The 17,407-nt window shown below is 40.4% G+C and overlaps 2 protein-coding genes across 4 annotated transcripts in view; one reads left to right on the plus strand and one right to left on the minus strand.

The window, feature by feature from the left end:
• On the plus strand, positions 1-4,396 carry LOC123036157 (nyctalopin-like; the record flags this gene model as incomplete). Its single annotated transcript, XM_044455174.1, has 4 exons — positions 1-612; positions 2,501-2,844; positions 3,123-3,291; positions 4,301-4,396. Coding segments are annotated over 4 exons (1,221 nt in total), but the record flags the coding sequence as incomplete, so codon positions are not given.
• The window catches only part of RANGAP1 (Ran GTPase activating protein 1), a 25,624-nt gene continuing 11,750 nt past the window's right edge, over positions 3,534-17,407 (minus strand). For all 3 annotated transcript variants that reach the window (XM_044455385.1, XM_044455387.1, XM_044455386.1), the window contains 9 exons: positions 17,215-17,328; positions 16,463-16,562; positions 15,704-15,788; positions 13,379-13,553; positions 10,904-11,026; positions 10,185-10,287; positions 9,343-9,431; positions 8,476-8,597; positions 3,534-6,842 (listed from right to left, as the gene is read on the minus strand). In XM_044455385.1, coding sequence (XP_044311320.1) covers positions 6,773-6,842; positions 8,476-8,597; positions 9,343-9,431; positions 10,185-10,287; positions 10,904-11,026; positions 13,379-13,553; positions 15,704-15,788; positions 16,463-16,562; positions 17,215-17,328 — 981 coding nt within the window. In that variant the 3' untranslated portion in view covers positions 3,534-6,772. The remainder of the gene's footprint in view (positions 6,843-8,475; positions 8,598-9,342; positions 9,432-10,184; positions 10,288-10,903; positions 11,027-13,378; positions 13,554-15,703; positions 15,789-16,462; positions 16,563-17,214; positions 17,329-17,407) is intronic.

Below are 17,407 nucleotides of genomic sequence, written 5' to 3' on the forward strand. Positions count from 1 at the left end.
TCTCGCTCTCTCTCTCTCTCTGGTGCATTTTCCTCTTTGAAGCAGCTGAGCGTCCTTGATTTAAGTCATAACCTGTTGACTGAACTTTCAGACAAGGCTCTTAGTGGCATCCAACAGCTACGCCAACTTGATCTCAGTGCTAATTTCATTGCCAACTTGTCAGTCCACACTTTCCCAGGCAGTTTGCGCATCCTCCACCTCAACCACAACAGGCTAAAGAGTGTGCCAGTTGCCACCTGCAATTTGGTAATGCTTTCCAGCCTTCATCTAAGTAGCAACCCAATCAGGGAGCTGACAGCTCTCTCCTTTGGAAGGAAACTTGGCTCCTTGAGGCAGCTGTTCTTAGAAAACCTGCCCCTGGAGAACCTTACCAGCTCAGCATTTAAAAGGCTATGCAGACTTGAGGTCCTGAGCTTGAGGAATAGTAGCCTGGTATCTCTGTTATCTCTAAAGACGCTCTCTACTTTGTATTTGACTGGTAACAAGTGGAGCTGTGACTGCAGCTTGATCTGGCTTCGTACCTGGCAGAAAAAAGCATCGAGAAAAGATCGCAGCTCAGTGGAGTGCAGCTCACCAGTGGCTCTACAGGGACAACAGCTTGTGAATATCGAGGTAATTGTCAGTTCGATTAACACCAGCAGGGCACAGAAATGTTGTACCAGCAGGACAGCCTGTTTATTTTTAAAGTAACTTTAGCCATTACTTTGCATTTTCCTTTAATTCCTCAGTTTAAACAGAGCTCTACTGATGGATTTGGTAGGCAAGTGCCTTTGGGGGACTTTTTCAGGAAACGGCATGTGGAAGCTATTTCCTGTGTAGGCCAAAGCATTTTCCTGTATAGGGTCAGCAGCTGAGACTACACAGCACCGAAAGAGGCTCCCTTTAGATAACAGCAGGAGGATAGAACTCTCAGAACTGCCATGAAGGCAGTGAGAGCACCGTGAGACGCTTGTTCCATAGCTCCCTATGAGACTTTATTTGGATTTTTTAAATATAGCATTATTTGTCAGAGGATTGTGGCCAATACCAATATAAACAATACACCCAGCCTTCTATCCTGGTTGCCCACCTGCCTCCATTTCTCCTGCAAGCCTTGCACAGCAGCTTCTTTTCAGCTATGCTGTTTTTTCTCCACCAATTATAATTTGTCAGTTTTTAGTGAGTACAAAAACTCCCTGACCAATTCCCCAGAACGTACTAATATAGTATATATAGTAATATATATATACACACACACAAATATAGTATATATAGATGGTATATAGCTAAGTAGCCAATCTAGTCTTGTGTTGTTCATCATTCTGCCAGCACTGTATGCATGAGAAACAAAGCTGTCACCAAGTCAAAAGCTCAGGTTGTGGAAGGTGAAGCCTGTAGGTTCAAGAAGTCCCTTTTACCAGGTCAGCTGGCTCCTGATTTCATCAGGTGGCCACCTTTTATCGGCATGCATCCATCCTTTCTTTTGACAAGAGGGTGGCTACTTGTTTGCTATACTGATTTGTTCTGTGTATCAAGTCAGGTTCTGGTTTTCTTTAAGTGAAGGGATTCTGATTCTCTTAAACACAATTTCCGAAAAAGGATTGACAGTGCTCTGTACAACCACAGTTGCTGTCTTTGCCTGCACAAAGGCTACACCAGTTTGACATAAGTAGGCTCTGACTGTGGAAAGCTTGGGCTGGTGGTTTATACTCTAATCTATTCTTGTCTGATTGGGTACTCGTTACTTTTTCAAACTTATATATAACCATAATTATATTCCATAACATTGTCATGTATACACTTTTAGACATTTGCATAACTCATAGCTCAGAATAAATACTCTTTCCACCATTAAGTGTTAATATAGAGAAAAACTAGAACTGTGTTCAAGGTTCATGGTAACAGGAGACAAATTCCTAATGTACAACTTGCAGAACCAAAAAAGGGTTGTGTTAAAAGGTTTCAAAAACTTGATCAAAGCGAAAACTTGATCAAAGCGAGGATTCCTATTTCATACCATCTTCTAGGGTAAATACAGTAATATAAATGTGATGATGATGATGATGATGATGATGATGAAAATTAGGCAATACTTTCCCCAACTCAAAGATAGTATGATGGAACTACTATCATACTATTATGCACATCATTGCTTCTGATGTGCATAGTAGTCCCATAGCACTACCTGGCAAGTTGGTTTTAATGTTTGTATAATGCTGCAAGAATATGCAAACCCTGCCATCCAGGGGCAGGCAAGAAACAGCAGGACAAAAATGCATACATCATTCATAGGCATTGTTGTCCCTCTTCCCATCTTTGGTTCTCTTAAGAGGTTCAGCTTAGAAGTTCTGCAAGTTTTCCTATGAAACCATGAAGTTCTGTAGTTGAGGAACATCCACTGTACTAAATTTCTCAGGAATTTTCCTTTAAAAAGTGTGTCCACCCCTATTACACAATGTGACACTGAATAGGATTGCTGATGTGTTTTCCTTTGCACTTGCTTGTCTTTCCTTTTGTTCAGTTACAGAAGCTGACACGTCCACCTTTTCAAACTGTTGTGGACACAATCAGTCATTCCTCCGCAAATGTACAAAAGGCCACTACTCCATTCACAAAAGAACCTTTGCCAAAGGCTGCTACTACACCTCCTACCACTGCTTTAATTACCAGCATGGTGACCACCACCACAGGACCAGCGAGCTACCACAGTGCCATCGCAGGACCAACACGGCCTGATAAACCTTATATACTAGAGAAATATGACCCCTGCCTCTCTGACCACATTAATAGCAGCAGCACACGGACAAAGGGCAACACTGCTCTGGTGGTTACTGGTCTTTCTATGGAAATCACAACCAGTTTGAAGTACGCTGCAAGTCTTCTCTGGATCAGCACATACTCCAAGTGATTGGAGGTTTAACAGAGATTGAGCTTCATCATCTCCAACCAGGGACAGATTATAAAATGTGCATTATCCCCCAAAACAAGAATATCTTTGAGTGTGTAGTCCCTACAGCCCAGCAGTGCACCGTAGGGCATACCAGAACCCAAATTCTGCCTCAGCACAGCAACTTAGCCCTGGGAACTGGCATCAGTATCACAGTTTTGGTTATGCTTGCCCTGGCCCTCTTTGCCTTTTACAGGTGCAGGGTCCAACCAATCCGGTTCCAGTGGTACTATAATGAAGCTGCCTCATCTTCTCAGAACCAAGGCGTTGCCCAGTCCAAGCTGACCTCAGAGTCCTCCTGTGAGAACTCGGAGAGTGACCAGCATGTTTATATGACAGTAGCCAGCCAATGGCCTGAAGAGGAGGTAGACTGCACCCCACTGCCTCATCCAGATTTTCATCCACACCAGTTTATGTCTCTGATATTTAAAGCTACAGAAACTTCAGGCTCCAGGCCTCCAAGCCCAATTAGGCAATTGCAAAAGGGGCCAATCATTATTAATAGCATTCATATTTTTCACAGCTGTGGGTAAGAGTGGCTGAGCTATACTTAAACATAGATACTGAAGTAGATAGGAATTAGATGGGAAGCATAATCTAAAACTGCTCTTTTTATAAAGATTTACTCAAAGAAACAAAAATAACTGTTATTCCTTTTTTACAATACAGTGAAGAAAATTTTACTTATATACTCATGTTTGCATCAAGCTTAGATATGCCTGAAAGGAATTCCATCTGTGTTATGTCAGTAATTGTCAAAATACAATGTTGCAGGTTAGAGGAGGACAAACAGGCAGAGATGCCATCACAGCTGCAGCTGGACTAGCCAGGACTAAGCCCTCTCATCTGCCATCTTTCAGAAGCAACCCTACCAGGATAAAGGGCAGTTTAAATGCCAAACTGGGAGGCTTATGGGCATCCAGTGCTGAGTGGGAGAAGCAGCAGAGGCAATGCTCAAAAAATTGCCTAGGTGAGAGATTTTTGTCTAACCGGAATGTCTCAGAGGGGGAAGGAAGGAGGCCAGAGCACCTTCAGAATGTTTTGAATGTTGGCCTCAATGGTTTTTTCCCTTCCCACCCCCTGAAATATCCCATTTCAGGGTAGCTTTTCTGCTAATGCAGATCTTTCTGCATTGCTGCAAGGAGAGCAATGGAATACTGGTTCTCAGCTCTAAGGTTGCTGACCTTGGATGTGGAAGTCCAAAAAGTACACTAACTCTTCCTGATGCTGGCTAAAGGCCATAGAATCACTCCATGATAGAGCCAATTGCCCATATAGTGTAATCAAATCCCATTTGTGACAGAATTCATCACCTATAGTTTATGACATGACTGCTGTATTGATAAATAACACCATATGGTTCCATTTTTTCAGTTCAATTTTTCCAGTCCAAATTTGCCTTCTGCCATCTGGAGTAAACCTGCAGGTCATGTGTGCTTTGAATACCTCACATATTTGGAGCTGGCTTAAACATTGCATTGCAGATTCACAATCTGTTTCTCAGGGTTTTTTTAATGAAATGCAGCTGAGGGGCTGTGAGTGTTAGCATAACAATGGTATGAGGGAAGGGGAAACATTTTAACTGTAGACTATTTTTACCTTCAGTGTTATATTCCAGTTATTTTCCCATTTGTAAGGGGAAAACTATAATATTGTTCCCACTTTAAGAAAAACTGTTCCCCACAGGCCAGGTGAAAAACAACAAGTGATGATCAAATTGGCAGCCCCCAGCTACATTTCTTCAGTTATGAAAAGTGAGAGTAATACCTAGAGTTTGCTATTCTAAGGCTGCAAATAGCTTTTCAGAGCTGAAAGAAATACAGAAGTGATACCTTAGCATTCCCATACTCCTTCTGTTTGCCCCAAAAAGATGTTGAGCATTTTGAAACACTGCAGAAATCTAGAGACCATTTTGACAAGGGATAACTGCAGGATAATAGTGGTTATTTTTGTAAACTGACAGTTTTTGAAGAGTTGGAATGTAAATTTTGTATAAGCCTGGGCTACCAAATCCCATAGATTGCTCTTTCCATAAATTTGTGAACACACCAAACACTACTAGAATTGTTCCACTGTTCCTGTATATACATCATAGTGGTAAGTCATGGGTTAATTAACATGCATTGTCCACAAACAGCTTCCATTTCAGTAAAGTGCCTCCAATTGACCTGAGGTTGTAAATAGGCTATGCAAACCCAGGCTGTTGAGTTTTTTAACTCAACCTAGCACTTACCCAAAAATAAGCCATGATTAGCTGCTGCAATTGGTTAATCAACTGGGTTGATCAGAGGCAGTTTATAGAAAATGGAAGGATTTTCTTACTGTGACGTGTCAGCTAGGTAATTCATGGATAGTTTGCTGAGTTGAATCCCATTTTCTTGAACACAAACGTGACAAAGAGCATTACTTCACTGAAGAAAAACAAACTATGTTTATCAACTACAGCATTTAGCTAGCAGTTAAAGTATGCAGTTTAACATTTCCATTCATAGTTGATTAAAGCAGCAATTGAAAGAAGAGGCTACTTCCTAAATGAAGGCAATTCATTTAGGAAGGAGATAAACTGTTGAGCACCATTTTTGTAGGGAAGTAAAATATTCTTACTCCCCTAGTCGTCCTCTTTAAGCAATCCACTAGGAATGACTGCTGTGCAAGTCCCATTTAAATGAATGACTTGTCCTTTATTTCCTTCCTTTGCAGAGGAATTACCTGGAGATTATCCTAAAATCTGTTTTTTCCTATTGAATAAAAAAAGCCCTTTTGCTTAGACTGGAGAAAATCTGTGAGAAGAGAAACTAATTTGCAATATGCTCCACTCTTCATTCTGCTGAGGGCATAAAACATAATCAAGTGTAGTAGTACTACAAACTTTAAATACTGACATGGAAAATAACTGCAAGTGTAAAAGCTAAAAAAAAAGGTAGAAAATGGTCATTATTAGAACTGAATATAGGACTCTGCTTATTGTCCATTTCACATCTGCTCAATGAGCACATTTCCATATATGGGACCCTCACCCAACAGATGAGTTGATAGAATCTTCTATTTCATAACCAATAATTCTCCCACCTGGAGTGGTAGTAGAAAGAGAAATAATAAATAGAAAAAGATTCCAAGGGAAGTCAGAATTGATTATGCTTATTCTGAACTGAACCTATTTTAATTGGGCACATATTTATGTATACCACTATAGTCTCAAGCAGGCCGCCAGAATCAGTCTTGTTAGTGGAGAACATCAGTGTGTAGTGAAGAAGGATCACACATGTGAAGAAAGCAGGCAATGAAATGTCCCAACTGCACCCCCTACACTTGCCACATCACAAAATGCTTGGAAATAGCCAAAAGACTGACACTGCTTGATAATCTGGTGCTTGTCTACAAATGGAGGGGGAAAACCAAGTCCAAAGCATAATGCCAAAATAAACTTAGATGGAGCATTTGAATGCTATCCTAAGACAGGTGGTCCTTTAACAAATGACAGCACGAGATATTAGGTGAGTCCTAAGTCCTGACAACAACTGAATTTAGTCCCAGCTGTCTAAAATACAAGAGAACCTCAAAGAAATACATCCTCCCCCAAAGTAAGAAAACATGGGGAATGTAGAGTCCACTTTGGAAACATGGAAGTTAAACACAACCCACCCAAGAACAGTGAACCAAAAAAATAAAAATAAAAGCACACGGCAGAGTTCCTCAAAGTTTGTTATAGCAGAAGGCAGCCAAGATATCCTGGTATGACAAGACAGGCAGAATGTGTCATCCCAAAGTCTTGATGTCTTTGTCTGCTATCCACCTCAGAGCACTGATGGCAGTCCTATCATGGGAAGGTGCACAGCTGGTTCTGTCTTACAGCTGGTGGAGTGTTTGTAACAGCAAGTGGCGGGCAAATGAACATGAATCCAAAGCACAGTTGGGCCTGCAGAAATAAAATAGAAAGGAAAAGGGGTCAAGCATTAATCCCAGAACTTCCCTTTATATATATCCAAATTGACTGATATTCTCAAAAGGGTAAGTTCTGCTATTCTGCATCTCAGGAACTACATTCTCTAGCCCTGGAGCCCACCAAAGGCAACTGCAATCATAAAATACTTACTGTGGGGCAAACTGTTGTGGAAAACAGGTTACCTGTAGGAGAAGGAAAGCTAAGGGCAAAGAGGCTCTTGCACTGGGGAAGTCTGTACTGGGCATCTTTTGAATATGCACATTTATACATAGTCCACAGTAATGTGGGCAACTATACTTTGCTGGCACAAAATCATGGTATTAGCAAGCATCACTGCATGACTTAGATCAAGTAAGCAGTAGCCAAAAAGGGCAAGTTATTTAGGTCACAGTTCTATGGTGATACCCACAACCCTTTGAACTCAGAGGAATAAGGATGTCCCATGCAAGGAACGTCATGCAGTTCTATGCTCTCCTCCTCTTTGCCACTGCTCTCCTCCCACTGTGTAAAGCCTCTAGAGAGCCAACTTAGGCTGTCTAACCATGGCACTTCAGAAGGAGAGGGAAGGAGGCTGATACACTGTCAGGATAAATTGCCTCTTGGTGGCACCAGTCTTCTTCTGCCACAGAACACTTTCTCTGAAGTCACTGTTAAAACCTTGGAGAAGCAGTTAGCATGGATGCAGAGAGGGGGTGGAGGGGATCCAAATATAGGCACCTAGACGCAAGGACAGAGCTCTTTTCGAACTTTGGATATGTGAATCAACAAGTCTTATGGCCTTTAAGTCCTATCTAGGAGCCAGAAGATTGCTCTGTAACTCTTCTATGACTAATTGTACTTTTCCAGGGCATTAGGGTATGTCCATTAGGGTACGTCCTTCACAAAATATGAGGATGTGCCATTGGGCTGGAAGAATAAAGTCAGTTGGTGAGGCTTACTTCACATGTTCTTCAAGGTTATCCTACATTTGTTTTCATTGGAGAACAAGGTATAGTTGATGTCAAGGAAATGTGATTTACTACATTATTCCTATCCCCACATCCTCCATTCAATTCAGTTGATGATTCTTGTTCAAATTCTTTTGGGAATGAGGAAGTAAACTCTAGGAATGTAGAATGAATGCCTAGTACATAATGAGAAAAGGAAACTCTAAAGATGCCATATTAAATAAGGATTTACCTATTGGGTATCATATGTTGAATGTTTTAAATATCTGTGTGTGTTCATTTAGTGTGCAAACAGGAAATATTATAAACCAAATGCATTAGAAGTTCAAGGGGTATCTATTAGGGTACCCAGTGACTTTTCCCTAATGTGAGGCTTTTGAAGTCCAGGAATTCATGTACTTGCTTTCCATCAAGATATCTGTATCTATCTATTTCAAGTAGTCTTGGTTGTAGAATGATAAGTGATTTTAACTTTCAAATTCAAACATTGGGTTAACATGTTAATTACCCAAATTAACTTCGCTCACTGTTATGGTCAGTTTTGAAATTAGAATACACAAAGCTAGATGAGTAATGTGTTATGCAGAAGGAATAGCTTCTATTAGATTTTTTTAAAATGTGCAGCTAATTTTTCTCCCAAAGGGAAGCATAATACTTACTTTGTGACAAAGGCCAAGAGAACCGGGACGAGAGACTTAGGAAAATAATCCTGCTGGACCATATGGTTCAGAGTCATCAGAGGGCCATAAAGACTAGGAACAGCCTTGATCTTCTCTTCACTCTAGAAGATGGAAACAGACGGGAATGAGCTAAATAAGCAATTGTACCTGGGGCAGCCTGAGACATTTGGTGAAATGCATTGATTCAGCCTTGCAAAAGCTCTAGGTATTATTAGAACCTGCCCAATTCTCTCTCTTCTTTCCCCCACATCTGTTTCCTTACATACTGCAAACTGGCTGTCTTCCTCAAGGCTTTAGAAGCCCAAGCAGACAGCTGGAATAATCTCATGATCTCTTTTGCATGAGGAATGAAAACACAGAACTATATCATCAGTGCCCATTCTGGCCTAAAAGGACTAGAAAAGGTCAACCATGCAGCTGCTATACTGGTTCTACTTCTGCAAGGACAAAATAGGCTTAGAATATGTGCAATGATGATGGGAAAGAAATTTCTCATTCATGTGCTGCTTGAGTATAACTGACTCCAGGCCCTGTCTATGCAAGCAGGTTATTTGCATTCAGTAAATGCTACAAACAGAAATGGGGGCTTCCATTTTAGAATATCAGAACATGTTTATATTTATATGTAACTGCTAAGTATGCATAGAGCCTTATATGGTTTGGAAAGAAGGACTTTCTCAAGACAGAACTCACATGACAGAGTGACTCCCTAGAGGTTGTTTAACCCATAAGCAGCAGCATGGGTAAAACCAAGCTTAAATTGTGGTACTTTTTGGAATGAGAATTCAGTGCAGCTTTACAGATCACAGTTCATAACTATCACACAGAGTCTACCTCATGCCTCACCTTGAGTAATCCCATGTGAATCAGAAGGCTGGTAATGAAAGCATCAGAATTGAAGGTAGCAGATGAAAATGCTTCCCTCATCAAAGCATCTGAGAGAGACAGAGAGAGAGAGAGAGAGAGAGGCTCTTGTTTAAGAGGTCAAGAAGCTCTCATCTTTATGATAGCAGGCAATTTGATTTAACCCATATCTTCTAAAGCCCCAGGCCAGATATCATGCTCACCATCAATACCCGGTTTAGGTAGCAGTTTCAACAATTCCAAAGGCTACACATGATAATATTGTGGAATCCCAAGAAAAGGACTGGCCACAACTTCCACCCACTCTGCATACTATCACAGCATGCAATAGATGAGACTAGTTGTGGGGATGTGATGGCCTCCAGATGTTATGGACTACAAATTGCTGTAAGCCATCCTGAGATATTTATATAAAGGACGGCATACAAAAGTTTTTAATAAATAAATAAATGATAAATCCCCATAATCCCTGAAGGATTGGGAATAGAGTCCAGATAGATTGGCTGCAGCTTACTGGGGTTGCAGTCCGAAACACCTGGAGGCCATCACATTGCCTTTCCTTGCCATAAGGCCACAAAATTAACAAGTAGCTGATTAGTTCTACTATAAGATATCATGTAAACAGTTTAAAAATAGCATGTTGGGGAAGGAATGGGGAATATCCATATTGGATATGAAGTTGACCTCCAGCTGCGTTGAACTACAACCCTGATCAGCCTCCTGCGCTATAGTACTTGGATGGTGTGTACCTACACCTGGGAGACTGAGTGTGATGGCCTAATGGCCAAGGTATTCACCTCTGGATGTTAAAAAGGCATGCTCACCTGTTGTTTCATTCACTGCTGTTTTTACTGTTGCCTCATCTTTGAATACAGAAGAGATCTTCAGAAAAACTGTGACAAGCTTTTCTATGTCAGATGTGTCTGTCTAAAAGAAATATAACTTTATAGTCTATGGCAATATATTTAATCATTAGAAAGAACAACAGGGTTACCATGGCTGTTATACTTGGAGTCATAACCCATAATAACGATAGCACAGCAACTTCCATTTAAATAGTAACCATGTTTTTCCAGGGAAAATGCATGAATGGAAGTGGAAAATTTTAAAGAAAAGGATGGATATAGCCACATAGTAAAGGCTTATGTAGCTTTCCCAGTGGCATTTTACAATTTCCACAATGAATCATCTGGGATATCTAGTAAGATTCAATCTCCCATCTATAGTTTTGCAAAAAGATAACCACCATCTGACTCAACTTTTTCCTAGCACAGGAAACAAATATCTTAACTGCTATGAGAGATTAGGTCTTAGAACTCTTTAGAAATGCAATCACTTACTACAGCCTTAGCTTGTGGATTGAATTCTTTAGGAATTCATTTAAAGAGAAGCAAGTTCTTTTCCTGTTTTCCTTACATATTTGTATGCAAAGCATTCTTATATATAAGAATGACAGGAAGAACTAGATAAAGAGTGGAACAACTGAAAAATGGGTACACCAGTCACCCCAGATACATCAAACATCTGTGTACATGAGGTTTACCTGCTGAGCTATCAAGGTTGAGCATTTGGGGCCCAATCGCAACAGTTTCTCTGGAGATGGGAAAGCTAGAAAAGTGCCAACATCCACAGGAGGAAGAAGGGGAGAAGACACTGGAGGAGAATCCTGGAATAGATAATGCTGAAAATTAGTAGTTCTCCAGAAAACTCACAAGCACTGGAACCACAGCACTGTGGATGAGAAATGGAGGAAAAGACAGGATAAATACAGAGAAGATAGTTATAACCTAAGGGTTTGATCCAGACTTTATCATATTTAAGAGTATTATGGCCAATTTAAGCCCCACTGATTTTAGTAGATCTACTGCAACAAAACCTGGCTCCCACCCAATATACAAAGAAGGTTCCCATAAAGATTGAAATTAAGTGAGCTGGGAAAGACATCAGACGAATAGAAGATAAATTAACATTTCAATTTATGCTCACATGCCCGAAAAGCAATTGGGGTCTGATTTAGCATGTTTGATAAGTTGTAGTGGATACAACTTAGAAGCACTCCATGTTAATTTATGTTCTGACAAAGAACCATACCTATTTCTGCTATTGATGTAGTGATAGTATAAGCATGCTCTTGCACAATGTCATTAATGTATGTGGGTGCAATGGGCTTTCCAGGGAAGCCTATAGCACCAGCATATACATTAGTGTTGCATTCAGTAGTGTACCAGTAACTTTGAAAAGCAAATGGTCATTGTGATGCTCCCAAGGAGAACCCAAAACTACAGGTAGCTGTGTTGATCCATATTGACAAATAGCTTCTTGCAGTTTTTATCTCCACCAGAAGCAGGTCTTTTGTAAAGTTAGGAGTCTTCATTGCTCTCTTAAGACCAAGCTATCCTTAACTCTTTGCATCACAACTGGGAACAATATATACTTTTGCTAGAATTTTTTTTCCTCCATAGCTACCAGGAGGGCTGTTGCAAGAGGAAAACAAGAATTTCAGGGTAGAGGTGTGTGTGCATGCCAGATGACATCTGCATCCCTGCTAATCAAAGATTGCCAGAGCTCCAAAGATTGCTATGAGCCCTGGCCCCATTCCACCACTGCTTGTTTTAGAGGTTGCAAGTGTAATAGTGTACATCAATCAATAGTGTAAGCAAAGCAGCCATTTTGGATACTGCTCAATATGTCCCAAGACATTTTTCCAACAGTCAGAATTATTGAAACTAAATATTTGATCAAGAAAAAAGATTTAGATGAAGTGCACTTAATGTGGTTTAAAAAGATATATTTAAACAGTTCCTTAACTTTAATTGGAAATTATTTTTACTGGAATGCTTGTGATTATTTGAGACAAGTCAACTTAATCACATATGCTTCTTTGCATTGTTTAAGTTTCAAAATAAAAATAGGATACTGAAATAGTAAATAGACTCGTTTTAGCCTCATACAAAGGCTAAAACCTTTGTACGAGTCTACTCGTTTTGTAGACTCGTACAAAGAATTATGCTTTTATATTATGCATGCATGTTTCAAGGGAGTCACCTGGAAACAGCCTGTAAAATTTAAAGTGTTATGAGACTGTATTCCTTTAAATGTTTTCTAGTTTCGGAAGTTTCAGAAGAGCACAGTGGGGTAAGAGGAGGATGAGTGAGGGAGGTGACTGGCTGGTGACTGAAAGTATATAGGCAGAGCTTGGAAGTGTGTGAGGAGAGAGAAACAGACACTTTGAGTCAGTCCGTTGTGGCCTGTCAACAATTAGCAGTTGGTTGGAATCAGTCAGTGGTCTGCAGAATCTGAAGAGGCAGCCTTCTCTTTAGAATCCTAGGCAGTGTTATGGGAGACATTTCAGATTCACAAGAACAAAGGAAATAGAGTACTTGGAAGGCATGTTTGTGACTGAGAGTCAAGACTTAATATTGTCAAGTATTATAAGGATGTGTGCGAGAGAAGCTGACTGAAACCTGAATGTAGGAGAGAAACAAGGATCTGTGTGTGAGGAATGTGAAAGAGTTGGAAGTTGTTGTTATACATTGTTTCATTCATTAAAGAAATAAGTTACTGAACATCTTGAAACCAATATGCTTATTGTACAAATAAAGTTTTGTTTTATTGTTAACCTAGAGGCATAGGCTATTTGAATGTTAGTGTCTTACCTTCAGGACCACATAGTCCAACAAAGGAAACTTATAGCTTGGGCACAATATTGAGGGAGAGGTTAATTAACAGGATTGGAATTAAATTCCTTGTGGCAACAGGGAAATATCAAAGAAAGATAAAGACACCCATATCCAAATAAATATAGGCGAATACCCAGGACATAGTTACAGCTGACTGATACGGTATTCATTATGTTAATAATAATTAATTTTATGCAATGTATTTTTTGGAAATGGAAAAATTTCCATAGAAAAGTGGGCACTAGAAAGGTTTCCAGAAATGCTTCCCACCCAACATATCTCAATCTACAGTGGCTTTTCCAATTCACCTAAAAGCAGCAGATCATACTTATACTTACATGGGCCTCTAAAATTTTTTTAGGAGTCAGTGATTCTTGTTCTCCTTGGCCCCTCTCCTGAACTTGAGGTGGCTCTTCCTCCTCCTCTTCCTCCTCCTCCTCCTCCTCATCCTCCTCTTCATCTTCATCTTCCTCCTCATCTTCATCATCATCCTCATCTTCTCCTTCATCATCACTAGATGGAGAAGTTTATGCAAAATGTTATAAATATAGCTACTTCTACATTCCATGCAAAAACATTTTATTGCCAGTTGATAATAAGCATAAATTAATGTACACATACAAATAAGTAGAACATCCAAATTAAAACATTTCTTGAAAACTTAAGAAATCCAATTTCCCTCAGAGCAATTTTGCATAATTTAAAAGCCATCCAGAGAAATACCATTATTAAAACTGACAGTAAACTACCTCAGTGACAAAAAGGGTATCTAGTTTACCAACACTGGTATTGCATCTCTAAGAAATCTAGGCCCTGAGACAAAAAAACCCCACAGTTTCCCTTTGACCTGGCTGTTGAATGTAAGAACCCCAATGAATCAGATCTAAGACCTAACATCTTGTTTCCCACAAGCACCAGTGAGATGCCTGCAGGAAGCCCACAAGAAAAGCGTGAGCACAATAACCTTCTCCTGCTGTTGTGTCCCAGCAAATGGCATTTAGAGGGTACCTACTTCTGATCCTGGGTGTAGCATATAGACACTGGATAGCCTCATCCTTTATGGATTTCTCTAATCCCCTTTTAAAGCCATCTATGCTAGATGGATTATCACAAGTTGTGGTAATGAATCCTATAAGTAAACCAAAGCTGGCATTGTTGTGCGGCTGTCAACGGCCCATGTTTTAAAAGGGGCCCTGGCCAGTCCCTAACCTGTTCATAGTGGTCTAGCAACAAGACTTTGGCTGTAGAGGGTGAACGTGGGACTGCTGTAGCTCTCAAAAGCCTGCTGCCGATGCCATCAACAGGTACTGGCAAGCCATGGGCCATGCTGAGCTCTGGCAGGCTTTCAGGAGTCTAGGTGTTGCCATAGCAGCCTGGGCTGCTTCAAAACCCTGCCAATCAGCTGTTGGCAGGTCAGACCTGGCAAATCTGGATAACAGCAGACACAAAGATTACAGGCAATCGGCACAGAGGAGGAGGAGTGCGTGCATTTGTGTACTTCATGCGTACACTCAAAAACGCAGAGAGGAATTCAGGCAAAGGTGTGGAAGATACTGGCAAGGAATGCAGAGAAATCAAGGAGGAGCTTGAAGGGTGTCTGCCGGGATTGGCTGCAGCAGTTTTCCTTAGCAGATACAGGGCTGCCTTCATGGATAGAGGAAGGCAAGAGAGAAAAAGTGTGGAAGATAAAAGAGAGCGCTAAGTGGCACTTATTCCTTATTTGGTAGATGAGCTGTGTTTGAGCAGTCAATTTGTTTCTATCCTTTTAAAAATATTATAGAACATAGAGAACTTTCTTGGACGATGGACAGAGAAAAGGAGCAATAAGATACAGGTCATTTCCTGGTTTATACTGAGAAATAATTTTAAATCTCTCCCACCACCTGAGGGAGGCAGCTAGGGAGCATTGTCTATTAAAATACATGGGAAAAATCAGATTTTAGTGTAACTAACCTATCATATAAAGGGTAGCATTAAAGAGAGGAGTTCTTGCCCTTTTTAATGTGGGTATAAAATGTTGGAGATGGCAGTATTTGCAGACTTGGTTGCCTGCCAGGGCAAATTCCAGAAAGGATGCAAAAACAACACAGTACCTTGAGGCACTTTAAAAAGTAACAAATTTATTCTAGTATAAGCTTTTATGGCCTATAGCCACTTCATCAGATGCATGGAGTATTAGATTCATATATGATATGGGAGGGATGGGGTTAGAATTGTAAACAAGTTCAGAAGACATTAAATGCAGAAAGTACTGAGCGTGATAAACACAGTATTAACCAAAGGTTATTCACAGTGCACTTGTTGGTGATAATATGAACATCTTGGCACTGGGTAGGCTAATTAAGCCTTTATTAATGGATAATACAAACCTATTATCCAAAATACTCCCCAGTGATAGAATTAAACCTGCCAAAGAATTCTAAGTCAGCAGTTTCTTGCTCTAATTTCCCCTTGAAGTTTCTTTGCTCTGTAATGGCTTCTTTAAGCCCAGTGACACAATGCACTGTAAGGCTAAAATGTCCTGCCCAGTGAACTTAAAGCAGTGTCACTTAAGTGCTGCCCGAGAAGCAGCCCTTGCACAAGTACCACTACTTGGCCTTCCTTTCACTAGAGAGTTTAGGAACCACAACAGCAAATTACTACAGCCTCTTCTTGTATCTTACCTCAAGGATCCAAGCACCTCTGCCATGTTGAAACCTTCAAGAATCTCCTGAAGTTGTTCACAGCCTTCCTCCCCAAAGCAGTTGCCTTTGAAAGGACAGACAATAAACTGACGAAACTGAACAATTGCTAGAAGTAGTTTTGTCCTGTCTATTCAACAGAGCCAGTGAAAATGACCTATGCTCCCACATCTGGGGGAAATTATCATTGCTTCATTATCATTTTTATACAAAAATAAACTCTGAATGTTTCTATGCAACTCCAGTTGATTTGCTACATTAAATGACAGTATAATTTTTAATGCCCATAATATATTGTCCTTGTTGGTGCTGAAACACTTCTGATATTGGTTGGCTAAGCTGTTGAAATGGTACAGAAGATTCATAATCATTAAATCTGCTCACAAAACAAAGCTGTCAGGTTGTTCCTATTCTGGCTCTGAAAGTATGAGTGAGGACTAAAACCAGCACAAGCCAAAGGAACTACAGTAGTTTAGTGTGGCCTAAGGACTTGGATGAATTCTCAGGAGTTAGGGACACTAAAAGACAGGAAACTCAACTGTGAGGTGGTAAAAAGGAAGGTGCAGGCTAAAGAATTGGAAGTGAGAAAAGGTGCAGGTGGGAAAATCAATGGAAAGGGGCTTGAGGATTATAAAGGAGCTGATACAGTGTTACATGCTGACTTGAACTAAATGGCCAATTCATTTGCCACAAATTTCGAGTTCCTAATGTAGCACCATCAACATGGACACAATCCTGTACCATTGAGATCCAGCTTCTCCAGTTCTGACTTGTCCTCAGTAGCTTCAGCAATGATCAAAGCAGCATCTCGCTTGATTTCACAGAAGGACAGGTTGAGTTCCTGAAAGTAAGAAGGCATGTTTTATAGGAATATGCAGTTGTACATTTTTGAGAGAAATAATTAAAACAGTTCTTCCACATGCATCTATGTTAAAGCCAGTAATTTTCACACTGCATTCTACCATGCAAGGAACAGAAAGACACTTCATACTGGGTGGGGAATGGCTTGATGAAAAATAGGCCAGCAAGTCCTTCTTTTCTTGATTCAATTCAAGGACCAAAAAACTAATCCTGGATGAGGTTTCACGTTGACCATATTTGCTCATTTTGGAAAGTATTTCATATCTCAATTTATCACCCAGTGTACTTCAAGTGGTTTAACACAATACAGAGACATTGGGGAGATTTATGTCTTAACAATATTTTTATGCCCCCCAATACCAAAATCTTCTATTAGAGCTCAGGAGTGGACAAGAGGAAAGAGATTTTCCCCCTTGTCCACTGCTGGGCCTCACTCCCAAGAAACTACCTGGCTCAGCTGAATGGTTTCCAGGACAGAAATTGGGCCTGCGATGCAACCAGTAGGCCATCCAACAAAATCATCCTTTTCCTTCCTCCTGTCTGAGGCAGGAAGCCCGCAAATAAGCATGGGCTATAGATGTGCTGTTTCAATAGCTACATTATATTCAGTAAGATTAAGCTGTAAACAGTACCTTAAGCTTATGAAGTCCTTCGTTCACAGCTTCCGCAATTGCAACAGCACCCTTTGAACGAACCAGGCAGTCCCCAAAGTTGATCACTTCTATTTGTCGGAGCTTCTTTAGGGTCTGTGTAGAACAGAAAACATGGGAAACCAAGAGTTCAGTCACTGACCATGTAAGACTAACTATTTATTCTTCTCGGAAC

This window comes from Varanus komodoensis, unplaced genomic scaffold, assembly GCF_004798865.1.
Source record: "Varanus komodoensis strain SLA01 unplaced genomic scaffold, ASM479886v1 scaffold8, whole genome shotgun sequence".
Lineage (NCBI taxonomy): Eukaryota > Metazoa > Chordata > Lepidosauria > Squamata > Varanidae > Varanus > Varanus komodoensis.